We start from the raw sequence: 22,160 nt of genomic DNA on the forward strand, positions 1-22,160 counted from the left end.
CATTAAAGCTGGAAGGGCACAATGAGTGGGGCTCTGCAGGAGATCAGTCCTGGGTCAGATTCTGTTCAATATGATGATAAATGGTACAGAGAGTGTGCTTATAAAGTTTGCGGACAATACCAAGGTGGGAGGGGTTCCAAGTGTTTTGGAGGATAGGATTAAAATTCAAAATGATCTGGAGAAATGGTCTGAAGTAAAAAGGATAAAATTCAATAAGAAATGCAAAGTATTCCACTTCAGAAGGAACAATCAGTTGCACATGTACAAAATGAGAAATGACTAGGAAGGAGTATTGCAGGAAGGGATCTGGGGTTTATAGAAGATCACAAGCTGAATGAGTCAGAGTAACATTGTTGGCCCCCACCCCCCAAAAAAGTGAACATTCCGCCATATATCAGCACCAGTGTTGTAAGAGAGACCAGAAGTAATTCTTCCACTTTGTGCTCATAAGGCCTCAACTGGACTATTGTGGCCAGTTCTGGGTGCCACATTGCAGGAAAGATGTGGACAAATTGGAGACAGTCCACTGCAGAGCAACAAAAATGATTAAAGGACTAGAAAACGTGACCTACAAGGAAAGATGGGGAAAAAATGGGTTTGTGGAGAGAGAGAAGACTGAGTAAAGACTTAAGTTTTCAAATGCATAAACAGTGGTTACAAGGAGAAGGGTGGAAAAATTGTTCTCGTTAACCTCTGAGGATGGGATAAGAAGCAACTGGCATATGCTGGAACAAGGGAGATTTAGGTTAGACATTAGGAAAAGCTTCCTAACTGTTGGGTAGTTAAGCACTGGAACAAATTGCTTTGGGAGGTTCTGCCATCTCGGTCATTGAAGAACAGGTTAGACATACACTTGTCAGGAATGGACTAGTTATTACGTACTCCTGTCTTAAGCACAGGGAATGGAGCTAGATGACCTGTTCAGGTCCCTTCTAGTCTTACACTTCTTTGATTCAATGTTGTGACATTAAGCACCAGCTATCAGTTGCACATTTGTGCAAGAGAGTTCTTTCCAATCTGAGTTGCTACAAATGATCAGTTTCATTGTTACAGCTGTAGACTTTGTTTTTTCAAATCTTTACAGGTTTGAGTTGTTGCTCTGGCTTTCTGGATATACTTTTTCCCCCAAAAGAACAAGATTAAAACCACTGTTTTCACAAAAACCTTTATGTTGTGAATCCTATAACTTCCTCTTGCAAGCTTTTAGTCTGTATGTGTAACTAATCGGTTTCAGAGTGAAGAAGTGGGTCATTGAGCAGATGCTTTTGCCCCATACTCCCCTCTGGTTGATTGCAATCTAGTAAGATTCTAGTTAAACAAATCTACAGTGATGCATCTTTAAAGTGAATGTGTAATTAAGCATAACAGGTAATGTATGTTAAGAATGCTATCTGATTTAGTTCATTTTGCAGCACCACAACTTCTCAAATGTCTCGAGACTTTTTCTGATGCTTTAAGTTATTTGCATTTGCTAAATTCTGTGGCTGGTACATGTGCAAGCAAAATTAACTTCAAATGGCATGAATTAGTAATCAGCAATTAAAGGCTACTGAATTGAGTAATGTAATAATTCACTCCATTATTTTCAAAGTAGACCTCAAAAAGCTCAAGTTTTTCCATAGGAACTGATCTTTTATTGAATAGATTTGTCATGTGACTTCTGACATGTTTTATTTCTAATACATTCTGAGAAAATGTACAAATTCCATGGAAAATGTGAATAAACAAATGGGAGATATAACAACCCTTTTTTATGTTTGACTGTGTATGCGCTTTTGGTTATGACTGCAATGCCAAATACTTCCAGTGGGGAAGTGACAGCTGGTGTCTAATTTCAAAGTAAAATGTTCTGAAAAACACTTGAGGGGAGGAAAGGGTGAACTTAGCCTGGGAGGGACACAACCAAACTGTTTCCTTTTGTAGATCACCTTGAGCAGGGCATAGCTGTATTGGGAGGGGCTGTAGTTGACCAAATTTGAAGCTGACAGCTGTGGAGATAACGCATGCTGGAACTGTCAACTTCTCCCAGTACAAGACAGACAGTCCATGTTGGACTGAAATTCTAAGGGAGAGTAATACAGGGCTGCCAGGAGGGTAATTAAATCGGGATCGCATACAAACACCATAAACAGTCCACCAGCTTCCACCCAGAAGAACTGCTTTTTCAGGGAAGAAGGTGCATGGGAAAGATGGCACCAGCTGGGGGACTGATCACCTGTTGAGGCTGATCCAGGAGCCACCTGACAGGGACTGAGCTGTTGTAAAGGGCAGGAGCTGATTTATTTGAGGTCTTCAGCCATTTTTGCCAGATCAAGTAAAGAAGCTATTGCAGGACCCTGATGAGGCAGGGGAAGCCCTGCTACCTAAACTCAGATGGACCATCTAGAACTCAAACAGGAACGGTGAGCTAGAGTGAGGGGCATTGTGTTCAGGGTGTCTCTCTTTTTTCTAAATACTCTATACTTTCTTGGGCTATTAAATAAGGAGCAATGGAGTCTTAAAGTCCTGTGCAAAGTCAGATATATTTTAAGTAAGGGGATCCTAGCAAGGTAAACTCCTCACCTTTGCCAATGTATATGCTCTCAGTCAATGGCAAGCTTCTTTTGATCAGATTTTTAGGGAAGGGGCTATTATGAGGGGGTAGGGAGGGAATTGCAATGAGATGCTTACTGCCACTTTAGGTTAATCAAATGCACACATGCTGTGTAGGAAGAGCAAGTGCAAATTTGTTGCATCACTTAGAAAATGAGCATCTGGTGGATGTTTGGCAAGATATAAATCAGGGACTATATATGAGTTGCAGAATAATGTATCTTATTCCAGGATTGATGGGATTTGTTTTTAGGACGTTGGCTAATTTGGTCCAAAACCACTAATTTTGGGAGTTATAACTTGGTCTGATTATGCCCCTGCATATATTAGATTAAAAGATTGGGACTCATTGGAAAAAGAGAGCCTAGGAGTTGATGAGCGTTTTGTTCTATGTCCAGAATTGGAAGAAAGTTTTCAGAAATAAAATATGTATGTATGTATATTGAAACATTGCATGTTTGTTTCATTCGTGCAAATTTTATCCACACTTGCCTTAAAAAAAAAAAAAACTTTCTCCACAATATTTATTCCTAAATATTTTTGATTCCTTTGCCCATTTAAACTTATGTAGCGGATATGTTTCTTTTGACCATGTGTAGTTTTATTTTGAAGCCTGCTACGTGCACCAATTCCAACATCAACTGTATTTGCAGGAGCCTCATTAAAATTAGTTTGTTTAGTCCAGAAAGTGTTTTAATACCTTTTTATAAAGGGGCTGTTTCTCCCCTTTATTGCAGCTGACTCAATTGCCAAACGGGGGAAGGGGGAGGGAAGTGTGAAAAGGCACCTGTCTTCCCCTAGACCAGGGATAGGCAACCTATGGCACGCGTGCCAAAGGCGGCACACGAGCTGATTTTCAGTGGCACTCACACTGCCCCGGTCCTGGCTACAGGTCCAGGGAGTTCTGCATTTTAATTTAATTTTAAATGAAGCTTCTTAAACATTTTAAAAACCTTATTTACTTTACATACAACAATAGTTTAGTTATATATTATAGTCCTATAGAAAGAGACCTTCTAAATACGTTAATGTATTACCGGCACACGAAACCTTAAATTAGAGTGAATAAATGAAGACTCAGCACACCACTTCTGAAAGGTTGCCAACCCCTGCCCTAGACCAATTAAAAGGAGGGGATTGATGACCATTTACCATAGTAGATGCTTGAAGTAGAGGGCTGATATGCCCCTATAAAACTGATTCCCAAAACCAAAGCTTACCACAATCTGAAGTGCTCCCCTTCCAGCCAGTGAAAGGCCTTCTCACTCTCTGATGAAAGCAACCCATGGAAAGAATTGCTAGAATTAACAAAGATCAAATTCAGAATTCTGCTGCTGTTATTGGCTAGATACCTGCCAGCAATGAAACCAGACTAGGTCAGCTGAATATATTTGGGCAAGAGGACACAATCTCTTTTCTAATATCTTTGGCATACATTTTAGCATCCACATCAATTAAAGATATAGGGGTGTATGATGCACAATGGGTAGGATCTTTTTTTCTTTAGGAATAACCACCATTTTTGTCCCTTTCCAAAAATCTACAATTTCATTCCTCTGCAATTTATTTTTAAACAATTAAAATAGGAACCAATATTTGCTTTAGAGTTCTATAATGCTCTCCAGAAAACCTCTCAGAACCTGCAGCTTTACTGGATTTTAAATTCTTAAATACATCTTCAACTTCCTCTGCAGAAATTTGCCTATCAAAAGCTACCATGTCATCCTCTGCGCGGTGAGGTAGTTTCGCATTGCTCATATCTATTTATAAATTGAGGAGTTTGAAATATTTGCTAACTTTTTCCATACTTTATACAATTCAGAACTTCCAAGAGCTTTTTAGTGCCAGTTACTAAGTCTCCCCTTTTATTTCTAATTAGAGGGATGGCTGACTTAGCCTGTTTTTGTTTGTTTGAAGTTTCTGGCTAAGAGCCCTAATATTATTATTTTAGCATCTAAGTGTTTGTGCCTTATCTGTTTGTAACAGGTTAAGACAATACAGTTAAGAGGGAAAATTATAGGATCTAAAAGTGTATTTGTCTATTTTCCAAAACAAAATTCATTAACCAAACTAATTTTTAAGGTATGATTCTTAATGACTCATAGACTTTAAGGTCAGAAGGGACCATTATGATCGTCTGGTCTGACCCCCTGCATGCTGCAGGCCACAAAACCGTCCCTACCCCTTCCCTTGACTCTGCTGTTGAAGTCCCCAAATCCTGTGTTTTAGTGACTTCAATTGGCAGAGAACCCTCCTGCTAGCAATCCCTGCCCCATGCTGCGGAGGAAGGCGAAAAACCTCCAGGGCCTCAGCCAATCTACCCTGGAAGAAAATTCCTGCCCGACCCCAAACATGGCGATCAGTAAGACCCTGAGCATGTAGGCAAGAGTCTCCAGCCTGACCCCTGTTAGCCATTATACTATTTACCTGCCATTGCTTGGTATTCCTTTGCTAATATGTTTTACTATTAAACCATTCCCTCCATAAACTTATCTAACTTAATCTTAAAACCAGACAGGTCCCTCGCCCCCACCGTTTCCCTCGGAAGGCCGTTCCAATATTTCACCCCTCTGACTGTCAGAAACCTTCGTCTAATTTCAAGCCTGAACTTCCCCACGGCCAGTTTATATCCATTCGTTCTCGTGTCCACATTAGTACTAAGCTGGAATAATTCCTCTCCCTCCCTTGTATTTATCCCAATGATATATTTAAAGAGAGCAATCATATCCCCCCTCAGCCTTCGTTTTGTCAGACTAAACAACCCGAGCTCCTCTAGTCTCCTTTCATACGACAGGTTTTCCATTCCTCTGATCATCCTAGTGGCCCTTCTCTGCACCCGTTCCAGTTTGAGTTCATCTTTTTTAAACATGGGAGACCAGAACTGCACACAGTTCTCCAAATGAGGTCTCACCAGCGCCTTATACAACGGAAGCAGCACCTCCTTATCCCTACTAGATATACCTCGCCTAATGCATCCCAAGACCGCATTGGCTTTTTTCACCGCCACGTCACATTGTCGACTCATAGTCATCCTGCGGTCTACAAGGACCCCTAGGTCCTTCTCCTCTTCCGTTACTTCTAACCAATGCGTCCCCAGCTTGTAACTAAAATTGTTGTTAGTCATCCCTAAATGCATCACCTTACACTTTTCACTATTAAATTTCATCCTATTTCTGATACTCCAATTCACAAGCTCATTCAAGTCTCCCTGCAGAATATCCCTATCCTCCTCCGAATTGGCAACGCCTCCCACCTTCGTATCATCCGCAAACTTTATCAGTCCACTCCTGCAATCCGTTCCGAGGTCAGTTATAAATAGATTAAATAAAATGGGTCCCAAAACCGAACCCTGAGGAACTCCACTGGTAACCTCCCTCCAACCTGACAGTTCACCCTTCAATACGACCCGCTGCATTCTCCCCCTTAACCAATTCCTTATCCACCTCTGGATTTTCATATCGATCCCCATCTTTTCCAGTTTAACCAATAATTCCTCATGGGGTACAGTATCAAACGCTTTACTGAAATCCAGGTATATTAGGTCCACCGCATTTCCCTTATCTAATAAGTCCGTTACTTTCTCGAAGAAGGAGATCAGATTCGTTTGGCATGATCTGCCCTTCGTAAAACCATGTTGTAATTTATCGCAATTGCCATTAACCTCAAGGTCCTCAACTAGTTTCTCTTTCAAAATTTTCTCCAGCACCTTGCACACTACAGATGTTAAACTAACAGGCCTGTAGTTACCCAGATCACTTTTTTTCCCTTTCTTGAAAATAGGAACCACATTAGCTATTCTCCAGTCTAACGGAACCATCCCCGAGTTTACAGATTCATTAAATATTATCGCTAATGGGCCTGCTATTTCCCGCGCCAATTCCTTCAATATTCTCGGATGAAGATCGTCCGGTCCTCCCGACTTAGCCCCATTAAGGTGTTCAAGTTTTGTTTCTACCTCGGATATGGTAATCCCCCATCCTGTATGCCCCTCTGTCACGGTGCTAGTATCCCTAATACCTTCATTGGCCTCATTAAACACCGATGCAAAATATTCGTTGAGATATTGCGCCATGCCTAGATTATCTTTAATCTCCTCTCCGGCTATAGTCTTCAGCGGTCCCACTTCTTCTTTCTTTGCTTTCTTCCTATTTATATGGCTGTAAAACCTCTTACTATTGCTTTTAATTCCCCTCGCTAGGTCCAACTCTACACGGCTTTTAGCCTTTCTCACTCTATCTCTACATTCTCTGACTTCACTAAGGTAAGTTTCCTTACTGATCCCTCCCCTCTTCCACTCTTTGTACGCTTTCTGTTTTTTCCTAATCACCCCTTTGAGTCGGTCGCTCATCCAGCTCGGTCTAAATCTCTTGCTTAGTAATCTTTTTCCCTTTTTTGGGATACAGGCCTCCGACAGCTCATGCATCTTTGACTTACAGTAATCCCAGGCATTATCTGCCTTAAGATTCATTAATGCATTTGCCCAATCCACTTCCCTTACCAGTCCCCTTAATTTGTTAAAATTAGCCTTTTTAAAATTATAAACCCTAGTCTTTGATTTAATTCTGTTACTCCTTCCATTTAGTTTAAACCGGATTAGCTCATGATCACTGGAGCCCAAGTTGTCCCCTACTATCTCTTCCTCAACGAGGTCCTCACTACTCACCAAAATCAAATCTAAAATGGCCTCCCCCTCGGCTCAGCTACCACTTGATGAAGGAATTGATTAGCAAGCACATCTAGGAACATCTGAGCCCTATTATTGCTACTAGCATTTGTTCCCCAATCTATATCTGGGAAGTTAAAGTCCCCCATAATTACACAGTTCCTATTAGTATTTACTTCTCTAAACACATTAAATAGTTCTTTATCCATATCCTGGGTCGATCCCGGCGGTCTATAGCACACCCCAAGCACTATCCCTGGAGAGGCTCTAGTAGTCCTTTTACCCAGTGTGAGTATTGTCCAGACGGACTCCGTGTTATCTATTCCATCAACTATTATTTCTTTACAGCTTATCTCACTATTGACATACAATGCCACCCCCCCACCTTTACCTTTGTTCCGGTCTTTCCTAAACAGCGCATACCCCTCCATACCTGTATTCCAGTCGTGACTGGCATTCCACCATGTTTCAGTTATTCCTATGATATCTGGTTTTAATTCTCGGACCAAGAGCTCCAATTCCTCCATTTAATTACCTAGGCTTCTCGCATTGGTGTATAAACACTCTAATGTATGTTGTTTAGCCTGTCTCCCATTAGTAACGCTATATGTTACAGGCCTCTTTGTGTTCGTCCCCCCTCTCCTTCTTATGTCCAATCTCATCTCCCCGGCTATATCTCCTCTTATCTCACTCACCTTTTCAATGTTGGAATCTGGCGTGGAGATTAACTGTACATCTCCCAACCGTCTCCCCAAACTTCCTAGTTAAAAGCTCTTTTGATAAAATGAGCCAGCCTCCCTCCCAGAAGTCTATTTCCTTCTCTACTCAGGTGAAGTCCAGCCCGCGAGAACAGCTGTCTGTCCCCAAAAGCCTCCCAGTGGCCATACATCCTTACAAATAATCACCTTTCCAGCAGCCCAGAGAACACTTACTTATGGACTCTAGGACTGGAAGGGAATCTCGAGAGGTCATCGAGTCCAGTCCCCTGCCCTCATGGCAGGACCAAATACTGTCTAGACCATCCCTGATAGACATTTATCTAACCTACTCTTAAATATCCCCAGAGATGGAGATTCCACAACCTCCCTAGGCAGTTTATTCCAATGTTTAACCACCCTAACAATTAGGAATTTTTTCCTAATGTCCAACCTAAACCTCCCTTGCTGCAGTTTAAGCCCATTGCTGCTGCTTCTATCCTTAGAGGCTAAGATGAACAAGTTTTCTCCCTCCTCCTTATGGCACCCTTTTAGATACCTGAAAACTGCTATCATGTCCTCTCTCAGTCTTCTCTTTTCCAAACTAAACAAACCCAATTCTTTCAGCCTTCCTTCATAAGTCATGTTCTCTAGACCTTTAATCATTCTTGTTGCTCTTCTCTGGACCCTCTCCAATTTCTCCACATCTTTCTTGAAATGCGGTGCCTAGAAGTGGACACAATACTCCAGCTGAAGCCTAACCAGCGCAGAGTAGAGTGGAAGAATGACTTCTCGTGTCTTGCTCACAACACACCTGTTAATGCATCCCAGAATCATGTTTGCTTTTTTTGCAACAGCATCACACTGTTGACTCATATTTAGCTTGTGGTCCACTATAACCCCTAGGTCCCTTTCTGCCATACTCCTTCCTAGATAGTCTCTTCCCATTCTGTGTGTGTGAAACTGATTGTTCCTCCTAAGAGGAGCACTTTGCATTTGTCTTTATTAAACTTCATCCTGTTTACCTCAGACCATTTCTCCAATTTGTCCAGATCATTTTGAATTTTGACCCTATCCTCCAAAGCAGTTGCAATCCCTTTGTTTGGTATCAGCTGCAACCTTAATAAGCGTACTTTCTATGCCAATATCTAAGTCATTGATGAAGATATTGAACAGAGACAGTCCCAAAACAGACCCCTATGGAACTCCACTCATTATACCTTTCTAGCAGGATTGGGAATCATTAATAACAACTCTCTGAGTACAGTTATCCAGCCAGTTATGCACCCACCTTATAGTAGCCCCATCTAAGTTGTATTTGCCTAGTTTATCAATAAGAATATCATGTGAGACCGTATCAAATGCCTTACTAAAGTCTAGGTATACCACATCTACTGCTTCTCCCTTATCCACCAGACTCGTTATCCTATCAAAGAAAGCTATCAGATTAGTTTGACACGATTTGTTCTTTACAAATCCATGCTGGCTATTCCCTATCACCTTACCACCTTCCAAGTGTTTGCAGATGATTTCCTTAATTACATGCTCCATTATCTTCCCTGGCATGGAAGTTAAACTAACTGGTCTGTAGTTTCCTGGGTTGTTTTTGTAGATGGTCACTATATTTGCCCTTTTCCAGTCTTCTGGAATCTCTCCTGTCTCCCATGATTTCCCAAAGATAATAACTAGAGGCTCAGATACCTCCTCTGTTAGCTCCTTGAGTATTCTAGGATGCATTTCATCAGGCCCTGGTGACTTGCAGGCATCTAACTTTTCTAAGAGATTTTTATCTTGTTCTTTTTTTATTTTCTCTTCTAAACCTATCCCCTTCCAATTAGCATTCACTGTTAGGCATTCCTTCAGACTTCTCGGTGAAGACCGAATAGGGTGACCAGATCACTGACGGGAAATATCGGGACGCCGGGGGGGGGGGGGGGGGGAGCGGGGATATTGGGACGCGGGGGGGGGGGGGGCGGAGCAAAAAAAAAGTACAAAAAAAAATAAAGCTGTTTTGCAGGTGCTGCCCCCCCCCCAGAGCACATGCGGTATGTCCCGCCACCCCATGGGGAAGGAGCCGCTGGAGTGAGAGGCGCGGGGCTCCGGACCCCGGCAGCGGTGGGGCAGAGCAACTCAGGGCCGCGCGAGTGGGCACATAAAGTTTATCGGCTGGGGGGGGGCGGGGAGACCCCGGCCAGCTCCTTGCCCTGCCCTGTAGGGGGGTAGCGTCCCCACCCCATGCCAGCATGTCCCGCCGGCCGCCGTAGGCCAGCTAAGGAACTGAGTCCCCCCTCCCCCCGGCTCCTCAGCTGAGCGGCATTCCTCCTCCCTCCCAGGCTTGCTGCTGTAATGGCGGGGCAAGCCTGGAGGGAGGGGGTGGTGGCCAGCTTCCAGTTCCTGCAGCTTGTGAGTACGGGCACCAGGCGGGCAAGGGGGCTGCTCCCCCAGGATGGTGATGGGGGGCTCAGTTGAGGAGCCAGGACGAGGGGGGAGAGGGCGACTCAGCTCCTTACATGGCCGGTGGCGGCCGGTGCGACATGCTGGCGCGGGGTCGGGGAGCCGGCCGGGGTCCCGTCCAAGCTGCTAAACTTTACATGGCCACTCGTGCGGCCCCAAGCCGCTCTCCCCCACCGCTGCTGGGGTCTGGGCCCCCCCCTCTACCTCCTGGGGGAGCAGCCCCCTGGCCAGCCCCCCTTGCTCGCCCAGTGCCCCTACTCACCAGCTCCAAGAACTGGAAGCCGGCCACCACCCCCTCCCTCCAGGCTTGCACCGCCATTACAGCAGCAAGCCTGGAAGGGAGGAGGAATGCCACATGCATGGGGAAGAGGCGGGGCCAGGGCAGGGATTTGGGGAGGGAGCCAATGGGGGATGGAGGGGGCAAGAGCCCTTCTGGGAGGGCAAAATTGCTTGTTTGTCCAGTGCTCTCTGAGCATACCAAAATCCACCTTCCTGAAATCCATTGTCTCTATTTTGCTGTACTCCCTTCTACCCTTCTTTAGAATTGTGAACTCTATGATTTCATGATCACTTTCACCCAAGCTGCCTTCCACTTTCAAATTCTCAACGAGTTCCTCCCTATTTGTTAAAATTAAATCTAGAACAGCTTCCCCCCAGTAGCTTTTTCAACCTTCTGAAATAAAAAGTTGTCTGCAATGCAGTCCAAGAATTTATTGGCTAGTCTGTGCCCCGCTGTGTTATTTTCCCAACATTATATCTGGAGTCCCCCATCACCACCAGATCTTGGGCTTTGGATGATTTTGTTAGTTGTTTAAAAAAAGCCTCATCCACCTCTTCCACCTGGTTAGGTAGCCTGTAGTAGACCCCTAGCATTACATCACCCTTGCTTTTTACCCCTTTTAGCCTAACCCAGAGACTCTCAACACTTCTGTCTCCTATGTCCATCTCTACCTCAGTCCAAGTGTGTACATTTTTAATATACAAGGCAACACCGCCTCCCTTTCCCCCCCCATCTGCTTCCTGAGCAAGCTGTACCCATCCACACCAACATTCCAATCATGTGTATTATCCCACCAAGTTTCAGTGATGCCAACAATGTCATAGTTGTACTTATTTATTAGCACTTCCGGTTCTTCCTGCTTATTACCCATACTTCTCGCATTTGTATATAGGCATTTAAGATCCTGAGTTGATCTTGCCTCCCAGTTTTGCCCTGACCTTTCTTTCTCTCTGCCATTATAGCCCACGCTCCCTCCTATTTCTGACCCATCTCCCAGGTCTCCATGTTCTCCACTTACCTGTGGGCTTTGCTCACCTGTCCCCATCAAACCTAGTTTAAAGCCCTCCTCACTAGGTTAGCCAGTCTGTGTCCAAATAGGGTCTTTTCCCCTCCTCGAAAGGTGAATGCCATCTCTGCCTAGCAGTCCTTCCTGTAATAGCATCCCATGGTCGAGGAAGCCAAAGCCCTCCTGGCAACACCATCTTCGCAGCCAGGCATTCACCTCCACAATGCACCTGTTTCTGCCTGGGCCCCTACCATTAACAGGAAGGATGGAAGAGAATACCACCTGTGTTCCAAACTCCTTCACCTGTACTCCCAGAGCCCTGTAGTCAGTCTGGATCCACTCAGTGTCCCACCTCACAGTATCATTTGTGCCCACATGGATGAGTAGCATGGGGTAGTAGTCAGGGGGCTGGATAATCCTCGACAATGCCTCTGTAACATCTCAGATATGGGCCCCCGGCAGGCAGCATACCTCCCGAGATGAATTGTCAGGCGACAGATGGGCGCCTCCGTCTCCCTCAGAAGAGAGTCTCCGACCACCACTACCTTACATTTCCTATTCACAGTGGTGGCAGCAGACCTCCCAGCCTTACAGGTACAAGGCTTCTCCTCCTCTGCTGTAGGGGGTGATTCCTTCCTTTTCCTTTTTATATTCAGACAGTTGTTAAAGAAATAGTTCTACGCTTTGACAAATCCCACTGTTGCTGGTTTTGAACACACAGGAGCTGCTAATACTAAATGAGCATTGAGAGAACCCAAATTCTATAGCAATACTTCCCTGCTCATGATTAAGTTGGGAGTAGATTCCCTCCCACATCTAAATTTCACAAAAACAACAAGTAGTCCAGTAGCACCTTAAAGACCAACATTTATTTGGGCATAAGCTTTTGTGGGTAAAAAAAAACCTCACTTCTTCAGATGCAAATTTCACAGTAAGTCATTAGAACAGCCTGCTCTGTTAACCATTTCTAGCTAAGGGGTGTTTGCTGCCTTACTGAGGCAGATGCTTTGTTGCCAGATATGGCTGTATGGGACCAGGGATATGGTCTGAGCAGTCCTGGAGGCAAGACTTGTCCTCATCTTTTTGTTTACCTTACCGAAGGCTTATCCACGCTTATTAACTGGGGCAGAGCTACTACCTGATTTTCTCTTCATGTCAGGGTCACAGAGAAGAATCAGGCCCAGAATCTTCCTAGTTTTCTCTCCCCTACATCTCTTCAAACCTTCCTGCACAACTTTTTACCTGGTATGTTCTAGGAAGCACAAACAGTGGAACAAGTGACAACGCAGCTGTCAAAATGTGGGGGTTCCCCTGCCTTGGATTCTTAGTGCAAACAGTCTTCATCCACACCAAGGGCAAGTTCAACAGCATGTGCTTTATTTACAATGTGCTTCATAAACAGTTGTTCCCCTACAACCTAAGGCTGCCCCCCCCCCGACTTTACCTACTACCCAGATGCAGAGCAGGACTGACGAGAGAGCTCTCACCTCTGAAATCTTGGGCATCTCTGGTGCATCCTTCCAGGGCATTCCCCCTCCTCTCTTCTCGCCAACTCCCATGTCTTTCTACCTCCCTTTTCAACTATTTGCAGCTGATTAGATGAATCACCCAGTAGTAAAACTATTACCTCAGCAATGTACCCAGGTGGGGACACTTCCAAAGTGCACTGAGTGGTGTTAGCCTTGGGCTACTCACACTGTCACAACAGGCTTTGCTTTCACATACTAAGAGTGTCAGGACACAAGGTATCCACCACAACTGCCAATTAGGGGTATTTATCGGCCCAGAGTAACCGTTCCCACAAAATAGTCTACATTTCTCCTGAAAGACTCTCTGAATCTGTGGCGTGAGTTGCCACTTTGTTTATATCACTGAATAGAAAGATAATTCAAGGGAATCAAACTATGAAGAGGAAGCAAGAAACTTATGAATCATACAATATAAAAACATATATGGAGCATCTCTGCAAATGACAAGAGTTGGCCAAATAACTTTGCTTGGCTCCAGAGCCTGCTTAGGGCAGTGTGTTTTTTCACCCCCACCCCGCCGGGGTAGACCCCCATTGGAAATCTCAGACTTAGTCTGCACCTCCCCACAGGGGTCCATGGACCACAGCTTGAAAACCGTTGGCTTAAGTTGAACTAATTCTTTCCCAACACAGGGAATCTTTGTTGCACAAGACTTATTGCTACATTGTTTTAACAATGCTGTTTCTTTTGGTATAAGCCAGAGGTCACTTCTGGCCACTGATGCTACTGGTTGACAGCATCAGACAAGTCATATGTCAGTTGCTCAATAGCCTTCATAAGCAGCTAGTCCTGCCTGATAACTTGAAGCTACAGATTTCATAATACTCCCTCCCCCAAGATAAAGGTAATAAATCCAAAAAAAGAAACATTCAAGTAAATGTATATTCCTTGTAAGAATCTACTTTCTAGGCTGTGAGCAGCCAAGTGGGAAAGCCCAGGATGTGGCAGGCTTCATTTGAATTCGGTATGGACCCAATGGTCCAATGTGATGAGAGGAGGCAGGGAAGGTTTTTTTTTTTTTTTTTTTTTAAATCCATTTGGATGCTGAGGCCTGCACAGAATACATCTACCCTTCTTATTAAACGGTATACACCCCTGGGAGCATATAGTACCTGTGTTCTGTGCTCTGCAGTGACTGACCAGTGGCTTCTGAACAGTTTGAGGCTTTATAGGTCAAACCCTATACCTTAAACAGTTTTGGACTTCCCGACTTGAAAGGCTGCCTCGTTCCTCATGTCACACTGCAGTCAGCAGAAGCACCTGAGCTAGAATCTCCTTGTTTCAAAAGATTGGGGCTATTTCAGTGCCAAAGGCATAAAAGCCCTGTTGGTAACCCCCCCAGCTATTGACCATTGAGGGATGTTGCAAAAACTAGTTCTTTGCTAGGGCTTTTAGGGAGGATTGCATTTCTCTTGGCTGTTTTGCATTGTTGGCTGGAAAACTTATTTCCATTGCTTGGTTTGTAGTCTTATGCTGATGGTCGGCTAGTCTTGGGATGGATTGTTTTTAAATAATTTGTTAGGGGCCTTATGAGTGGGGACAAGTGTGTAGGTTCTACACTCTTCTCCCTCCTCCCGGTCATTTCACAGAAAGAATAAGTTCTTCCAGGAGAGTCAGAACACTACGTTTCTGACCATGTGTGATCCTTTTCCATGTTTTGCAAAAAAAGCCACTGTTCTCGCCAAACTTCACTTGGGATTATTACCTAAAAAGTGTGCCTTTTTCCTTCACCCCTCAGGCCCAATTTTCAATTTGAATAATGGATCACCATTCTCCATTTCTTCTCAAGCTTTTAGGTATTGCTGTGCATGTATGCTACAGTATATACTGGCTGGAGGGGCTGCACTGGGATGTGCCTTGTCTCTTCAAAATTCTGATTCTTCAACATGGGGAAGCTACCAAGTTTTTTTAAAAAATGCATGGTGCTTAAAAAAAAAGTGCTTAAAATCTAACTCAAGGTGCTTTAAAATGATGCTCAGAGATAAAATTTAAATGAGGGGTAAAGACCCAACCTTGCATTCCTTATCCCAACAAAGATGACACTGAACTCCATGCCAATTTTGTCTAAATAAGGACTTAAGAATCAATGTCTCTAGCTTCTTGCTGGACTAATTCCAAACGGACAACTAATATCTTTTACATTGATTCAGATTAACAAACCAAGGGATCATTTCATGTTAATAATGCCTCACCATGTGGAGACTTTCAAAGTACCTGAACTTGTCAGGAAAGAAAAAATTCCAGCTAGTTATGTCTCAATATTCCATTCTATTTAACCTTTCCAATAGATAAATACATAAATGAGTTATGTAGCCATTAAGTCAGAGAATTACAAGGAAAACACAATTTTAAAAGATACTATATTTTTTTACTATTATATTTAATTGAAAATATGAAAAACCTTTTAAAAATGTGTTGCATTTTCCCCTCCCTTCTCCCCCTAAATACTAAAGTGATCACACAAGGAGCCAGTGTTAGTCACACAAGATGAATCTCTTTTACTCAAGGTCAAATGAAAGTAAACAGTCAATGGGATACTCATCTTCAGATAATTGCCTATTTGGTGGACCGTCGTACATGTTTCACATTATCATCCCAACCAATTTCTAATTTGCTGCTTAATATAAAGACTTGTAATGTTCTGGAAATATAAATTCATACTACCCTCAAACATATAGGATACAATACAAAGAAAATACGGTTAACAAAACATATGGTCATTGAAGAGGTCTTTGTTTATTGGGTGCAGGGTTCAACATTTTCTTCATAGACTCATGTTGCAGTAAGTAACATTAGTCTTATTTCTGGTGCACAAAGGTGTTCTCACCGCTCTTTGTTCAAGGGGCTCAGCTGCAGTGCTAGCATGATTTTCAGTTGATCATCTGTCACTCAATGCTGATGATCAATGAGGCCAAAAAACCATGCAACAAGTGTTAATTGGTTAAAATTAGTCTGAGAATATATTTATATATGTACATAGAGAATGTTGAACACTGTAACCTGCTTCCAGTCTCATATTATCCCAGCCAAGCGTCTGTACAGTTACATTCTGATGTAAAATACTGTTTTGTCATTTAAGGTTTGGTGTACAGGCAACTTATTCATTTAGCCGTTTCTCTACATGGGTTCTAGTCTACTTACTTTCAACACACACGATTTCTACACAGTCTGGTTCAGTCACATTTAATAATACAAAGTGGGGTAGCACCAGATAACTCTGGGCTGTGATTGCAGAGAACCCAATTCTCAATGCTTTTGAGTCACAACTCTGTGGAGGCCATGAGGACCATTTGCTATAAGGTGGGTCCATAGGAAATAGCCAGCCCTGCCAAGTACAGTTAAACTCACCATTTCTGGCAGCTGTCCCTGTAGCACTAGTAGAATTCTCACAAGTACCTTTGTTCCATGCATTTAGGAACTTTGAAGTCCCATTGACTGTTGCTGGGACTTAAGCACTTTGGAAAGTTTTACCCTATATCTATTTTTATCAGGAAGATTTTAGACTTGAAAAAGTAGGTGACAAAACAAACTCAGCTGGAAAGCAAAATATTACAGTGACTGGCTGAAAGCAATGTCAAAGGGGATTTATAAGCACTTGCACGTGTGGACATAAGGCTGTAGCTACTTGGATCCAGTTGTGGCCTTAGAAGTTTCAGAACTGAATGCTGATACAAGAAGATATTTTGGAAATTTAATGTGTTATCTCCCATTGCAAGTCAAACTAAATTTATCCCTCTTTTTAGAAAAGCCCATCACATCCTTTCTGCAAATGGAGGGCTGTGGATAACAGCATGATTCAGGTCACATCACACTTCAACCTATGCAAAACTTGAGAGGCTCCCCTACTTTCGTTTCAAAGCCAGGTTTGCAATGGTGAGCAAGGTGACCCGACTTATGGTTCTGAACAGGGACTATGCAAACCCAGGTTGGTTCATGTGGCTTTGCCTCAGTCAAGCTTTGCCTCAAGGTTGAGTAAATCCAATGAGAAGAAAGTGAACCCATTCTCAGAGTTTAGATGAGCCAAGCCTGCTCAATCTTATACATTTCTAATAATGGCTTCTATCAATGATGTGACATATGCAAGAGGTTGGACAGGCTTGGAAGACATCCTGTGGTGGCTGGGGGGAATTGCAACGACTTTGAATGGAATTTTACATACACTGTGGTCTTTAAGGCACATCACCGCCCTGCTAATACAATATAATTGATCACGGAGAATGTCTTTAATGTTACCATTTCAAGGTGTAATAAGCTCTTGTTAAGTTTTCCAACCTAAACAGATTTCTTACACGCTTGTATTTGACATCTGTCTCTATATTTATCTGGAGGATGATGGATATGGCAAATTTCAGTTCTCCAGAGGTGGTGGTTGTGCAGCACAATGGAAAAAGCTATCAGATCAAACAAGAATAACCAATTGATTAACAGACTGACCTGAGCAGCAAAGCTTTCCAGGCTCAGGTTAACCATGGTGCTTTCTCATACTAAAAGAACTTCCATTCTAGTTGTCAAGCTTCAGTATACACGATTAAAATTACTGCTGCTTCAATAGGCAAAACAGTAACTGGGCAAACAAAACCCTGTTTACTCTTATTTGTCGTCTATATGGTATACTTATGGAGCTCAACAACACTTCAGAACATTCCTTGGTAGTTTTTTATTCCAGTGGTGCCTCAGCTCCATTGATTTAATGCTTTGGAGCTACAGGATGGAAAAATTCCAAATAAAAAGATCAGGGGCTCCCACCTCACATTCTCTTATGTAGTGTAGTGCAATAATATGCTAAAGGTCCAGTATGAAAGTGCAGAGTAAGAGCATTTTAAGAGACTCAAGGTCCAAATAATATGCCAGCCTCACTTAAGCCAACCTCCTGCTAACGTCACTGGGACTCCTGCCTGCGAGGACTGTAGGTTTTGATTCTTAGGGTTTAATCAAAAACCAACCCAAATCCTCCTACTCTGGAGTATTAGGTTTCATTAAAAATATTTAAGCTTTTCACTTGACAGAAAACAACTGACTGGAGCTGTACAGAGAGTTCTACTTCAGAGTTTTAGAAGGGCTATTTTAGAGTCTGGTACATCTAGCAATTTCCTCAGAGCACTAATGACATTCAAAACACATGGATTTGTATTTCTTGTGGTTGTCCAAGCTGGTGAATTTACAGCCCATTTCGGCTAGTCAAAAAGGTGACTCTTCATTCAGAGTGCCTGTGGCAGATCTGTTAACACAGTATAAAATATACCAAAATGACTGGCTGACTTTCTTAGCCCTTTAAAAACTAGACATTAGCAAAACTCCAGTCCACATACAATACAGCAAGACAGCATGTCTTGCATAAGGCTATAGAATTTGTACTGCTTGATCCTAGAATTGTCCATACATTCCTGATTAGTTTAGTATCATGCCGTGTTTGCCATTTATCCTGAAAATATACACAGCATGAACTGTTTGGGTCTCCAGCCCATGAGAATTTAGGCTATTTAATCCTACCATATTGACGTCAGCCTGGGGGCGGAAGGGGGGGGGGGGGGGGGAGAACATGGCTGGAGACAGAACAGTACTCAGACACCTAAGTCACATTTCCAAATGGGTAAATTTTCCTATTCATAATATTTACTAATCTCAGAGTATTTGGTTCAAATGTTCCAATTGCCTCTAGAAGTACAAATGTTCTCTCTCTTCTCCCTCCCCACTGCAATAAACAGTTAAAGGAAAACTGCATCAATTTGCTTAGCCCAGCAGTACGAAAGTGCAGAATCAGGGCATTTTAAGAGGTTCAAGACAAAGATTGGAGGTTGCTCTCTTGCCAAAAGTGATTTAATTCTTGACACAGGGATGGGAGGAACAATGTTTAAGACAGTCTCTAACCTGCAATAATATTGGTTAGCACTAACAAAATAAACTCTACTGGTTAATGAGTTACTTAAAGCTGAAATAGTTTGACTAAAGTGAATGGGAAATTGGCCTACAGTCTCTTGTAGAGTGTTCACATTGCCAGTGTTAGAAATACCATCACTTCGCATTAAGTTGACTTCTTCCAGCCTTAGGCTCCAATAATGCATATTCTAATTTAGGTTTAAAGTGTAACTATAAACAGACTGACAAGTACTTCTTACCAGATGGAGCCATCATGCTGGGTAAGCAATAAAGATACAGTCTACCTTTAAGCTGTAGTGGAACCGTTTCCATGGATTCTGGGCAGAAATGAAGCTGAAAAGCTTTATTTGAAAGTCGCCTGATGCTACTGAGAGAATAACAACAAAGCAGTTTGGGAAAAGGTCAAGGGGAAAACCAAAGATTTAGGCTTTAAGCACATGCCATGCTGGTAACCGCAGTGCCAGCATGGAGCATAGGGTGTTTATATTCTGAGGGCTTGTTTATACATGCAGACAAGCCCTGAAAAGTAACTAAGAATGGCATCTGCGCTCTCAACTGATCTCTTTCTTGTGTGTATTTTAGAGTCTGCCAGTTACTGCATTGGCTCTGCAGTGCTAAGAAAGGGAACTATGCTATATTATGGCTCCCCCATCAGAATTGTTAACTGAATTCTGGTTGCAGAGTATTTACCAATTGAACTTTCAGATTCCCAGAGAAGTTTACAGGGCTGTTATTTAGAAAAACATGCATTACTGCTAAACACAGCACACAACTACAAGCCTCCCACAAGGTCATTTCAGTTACTTTTCAGAGAAGAACTATACTTAAGCTTGTCTTTAAAGAAAACCCTTTGTGCCTCAGTACAGTGAATCGTCACAGAAACTAAAACATAGAATCCAGGGAAATTGCTGAGTCAGTCAAAAGCTTCTGGGAGGAGAACTCGTTATGCTGCAGTCCTGCGAGTGCAGAAGGATAATAATAATCTGAAGGTGTTTGGTATTGGAGTCTAGTTATGCTCTCCCATTGCTCTATACATTAAGACTTGGGTTTACTCCTACATCATGGCAGCAGCAGTACTGGAACTGGACTACAGATTTTCTAGAGCAGCATTTTCTTCCCCTCTTATGTTGGCTCTTTCCCTTAGACCATTCTAGAGCAGGAAGTCTTCACTGTTCTTTGGTAAATGGGGAAACGGTCATCACGGAATAAAGCTGTCTTAGGAATTCAGGAACGACACACCAACAGAAATAGAGCATTGAAAGCATTATTTTAGCTCCATCCTGACCAACTGCACATACCACAACGGCAACACACCTTGGTTGCATCTCTTTCCTTACCCCTTCTGACTAGTAAAATATTCTGTTGTCCCTTGCATCCCAAAACACATGCACACAAAGCCATTATAACAAGGAGGGCATGGACAAGAGTCTATGAACAAAGTTCATTGGTACATCATTATGAAATCCTAAAGTTGTTTCTCTCAACGAAAATAAAGTTCAACACATTCTGTACATGTTGGTTTCTCAGTTATAAAGTAAACACGGTAACAAATTGTTCATAAAGCATTGATTTTGTTTTTAAACACAGCCCCTTCTGGTTTTGTTTTTGAAAGTCCTCTAGTCAGAACACTATAAAGAGATGTATTACTATTGTGTGCAGACGGTGTATGACAGCAGAGGAAGGAAAAGAGAGGCACTTTGATTGGCTGGTATTCTTAACTTCCCTTTTTTTCTGTGTAGGTTTATGTTCCTGACACTAGATGGTAGCGTTGTCACAGAAAACCATCATGGATAGGCACTTGGCAGCAAAATTCCAAGGCAGTGCCCAGCGCTCTGCTATGTCATCAGAATTGGTTTCTGCCGCACTTCCAGAATATCTAAACAGACAAGGGAAGACAAGTTACAGTCCATATTGAGAATATCTGGCAAAAGTTATAATTGTTAAACAGCAAGTCAGAGGAACCAGTGATCTAATCATGGATTGCATGTTAGTCAAATTGTTTTCACAGTAATTCAGAAGGGGATTAAAAAGCAGAACTGTCACATCATATACCACCAAATTCATATTAATTTCTTGTTCTGTATCAGTGTAGTGGTAAACAAGAGCTATGTGCCATCAGAGAGAGATGACAACTAATCCAATGTATAGTTTTTATAGTGGTATGGGGTCCTTTGACAGGAAAGGTGCAGTTGTACGGGGATCCTTTCAGATAACATTGTTAGACAGTGGAATAGTCTTCCAAGGGAACTGGTGGGAGCCCCATCACTAAGAAATTACTGTAGCAAAACAAGCTTTTGCTGCCACTGAGAAATGCACCCAAATTCTGTTCTTACAGACCAATGGAGCATCCGATTTTCTTGAAGCCTCAGAGATAGGTGACCAGATAGCAACTGTGGAAAAAATGGGACGGGGGGTGGAGGGTATAGACACCTATATAAGAAAAGGTCCCAAGAACCGGGACTGTCACTATAAAAACGGGACATCTGATCACCCTATTCAGAGATAGAGACAAACATTGACTGCTGGCCTTGGTTACAGACTACACAAGACCTAAGGGATTTTGGAACATTTTTGCTATGTTCTAATTCAGCAAAACATTAATTTGGAAGAGCGCTTTTGAGAGTCAGGCCTCATTTTCAACATGGGCATTGAAAGGCAGACACTTAAATCTGTATTTAGGTGCCTAAATGGGCATTTGAGATATTTAATAACATTTAGAAATTGGGCTGCCAGTCTCTCCTTAATAAGGCAACAGAAAAAGAGTAAGGGTTAATATTTGGTATAAAAGAGGGTTGATTTATATTTCATAATTAGGAGGCAGATCAAATAAGTTCACACAAAGTTGCAAAAATCAGGTATTAGTACAGATTCGAGATTCTCACTGGCTCCCACTCATACTTGTAAACAATGAAACCAGGTACATCTTTCTATCCAGTTTTCCCCTCGGATCGCTGTAGCTGTGATTATAGTCACTTGTTCTGGGAATTATCTGCAAAGACAGCTAAACATCCTCCCCACAAAGAGCTATCCCACATGGCAGATTCATCAGTGCTGAAATGCTGAC

General features: G+C 42.6%; 1 protein-coding gene across 5 annotated transcripts in view; it reads right to left on the bottom strand.

The window, feature by feature from the left end:
• Positions 1-15,693: 15,693 nt before the first annotated feature.
• KIAA0930 (KIAA0930 ortholog) overlaps positions 15,694-22,160 on the bottom strand; it is a 155,673-nt gene continuing 149,206 nt past the window's right edge. For all 5 annotated transcript variants that reach the window (XM_005299925.5, XM_005299924.5, XM_042847444.2 and 2 more), the window contains exon 10: positions 15,694-20,972. In XM_005299925.5, coding sequence (XP_005299982.1) covers positions 20,932-20,972 — 41 coding nt within the window. In that variant the 3' untranslated portion in view covers positions 15,694-20,931. The remainder of the gene's footprint in view (positions 20,973-22,160) is intronic.

The sequence above is a fragment of the Chrysemys picta genome, chromosome 1 (assembly GCF_011386835.1).
Source record: "Chrysemys picta bellii isolate R12L10 chromosome 1, ASM1138683v2, whole genome shotgun sequence".
NCBI lineage: Eukaryota > Metazoa > Chordata > Testudines > Emydidae > Chrysemys > Chrysemys picta.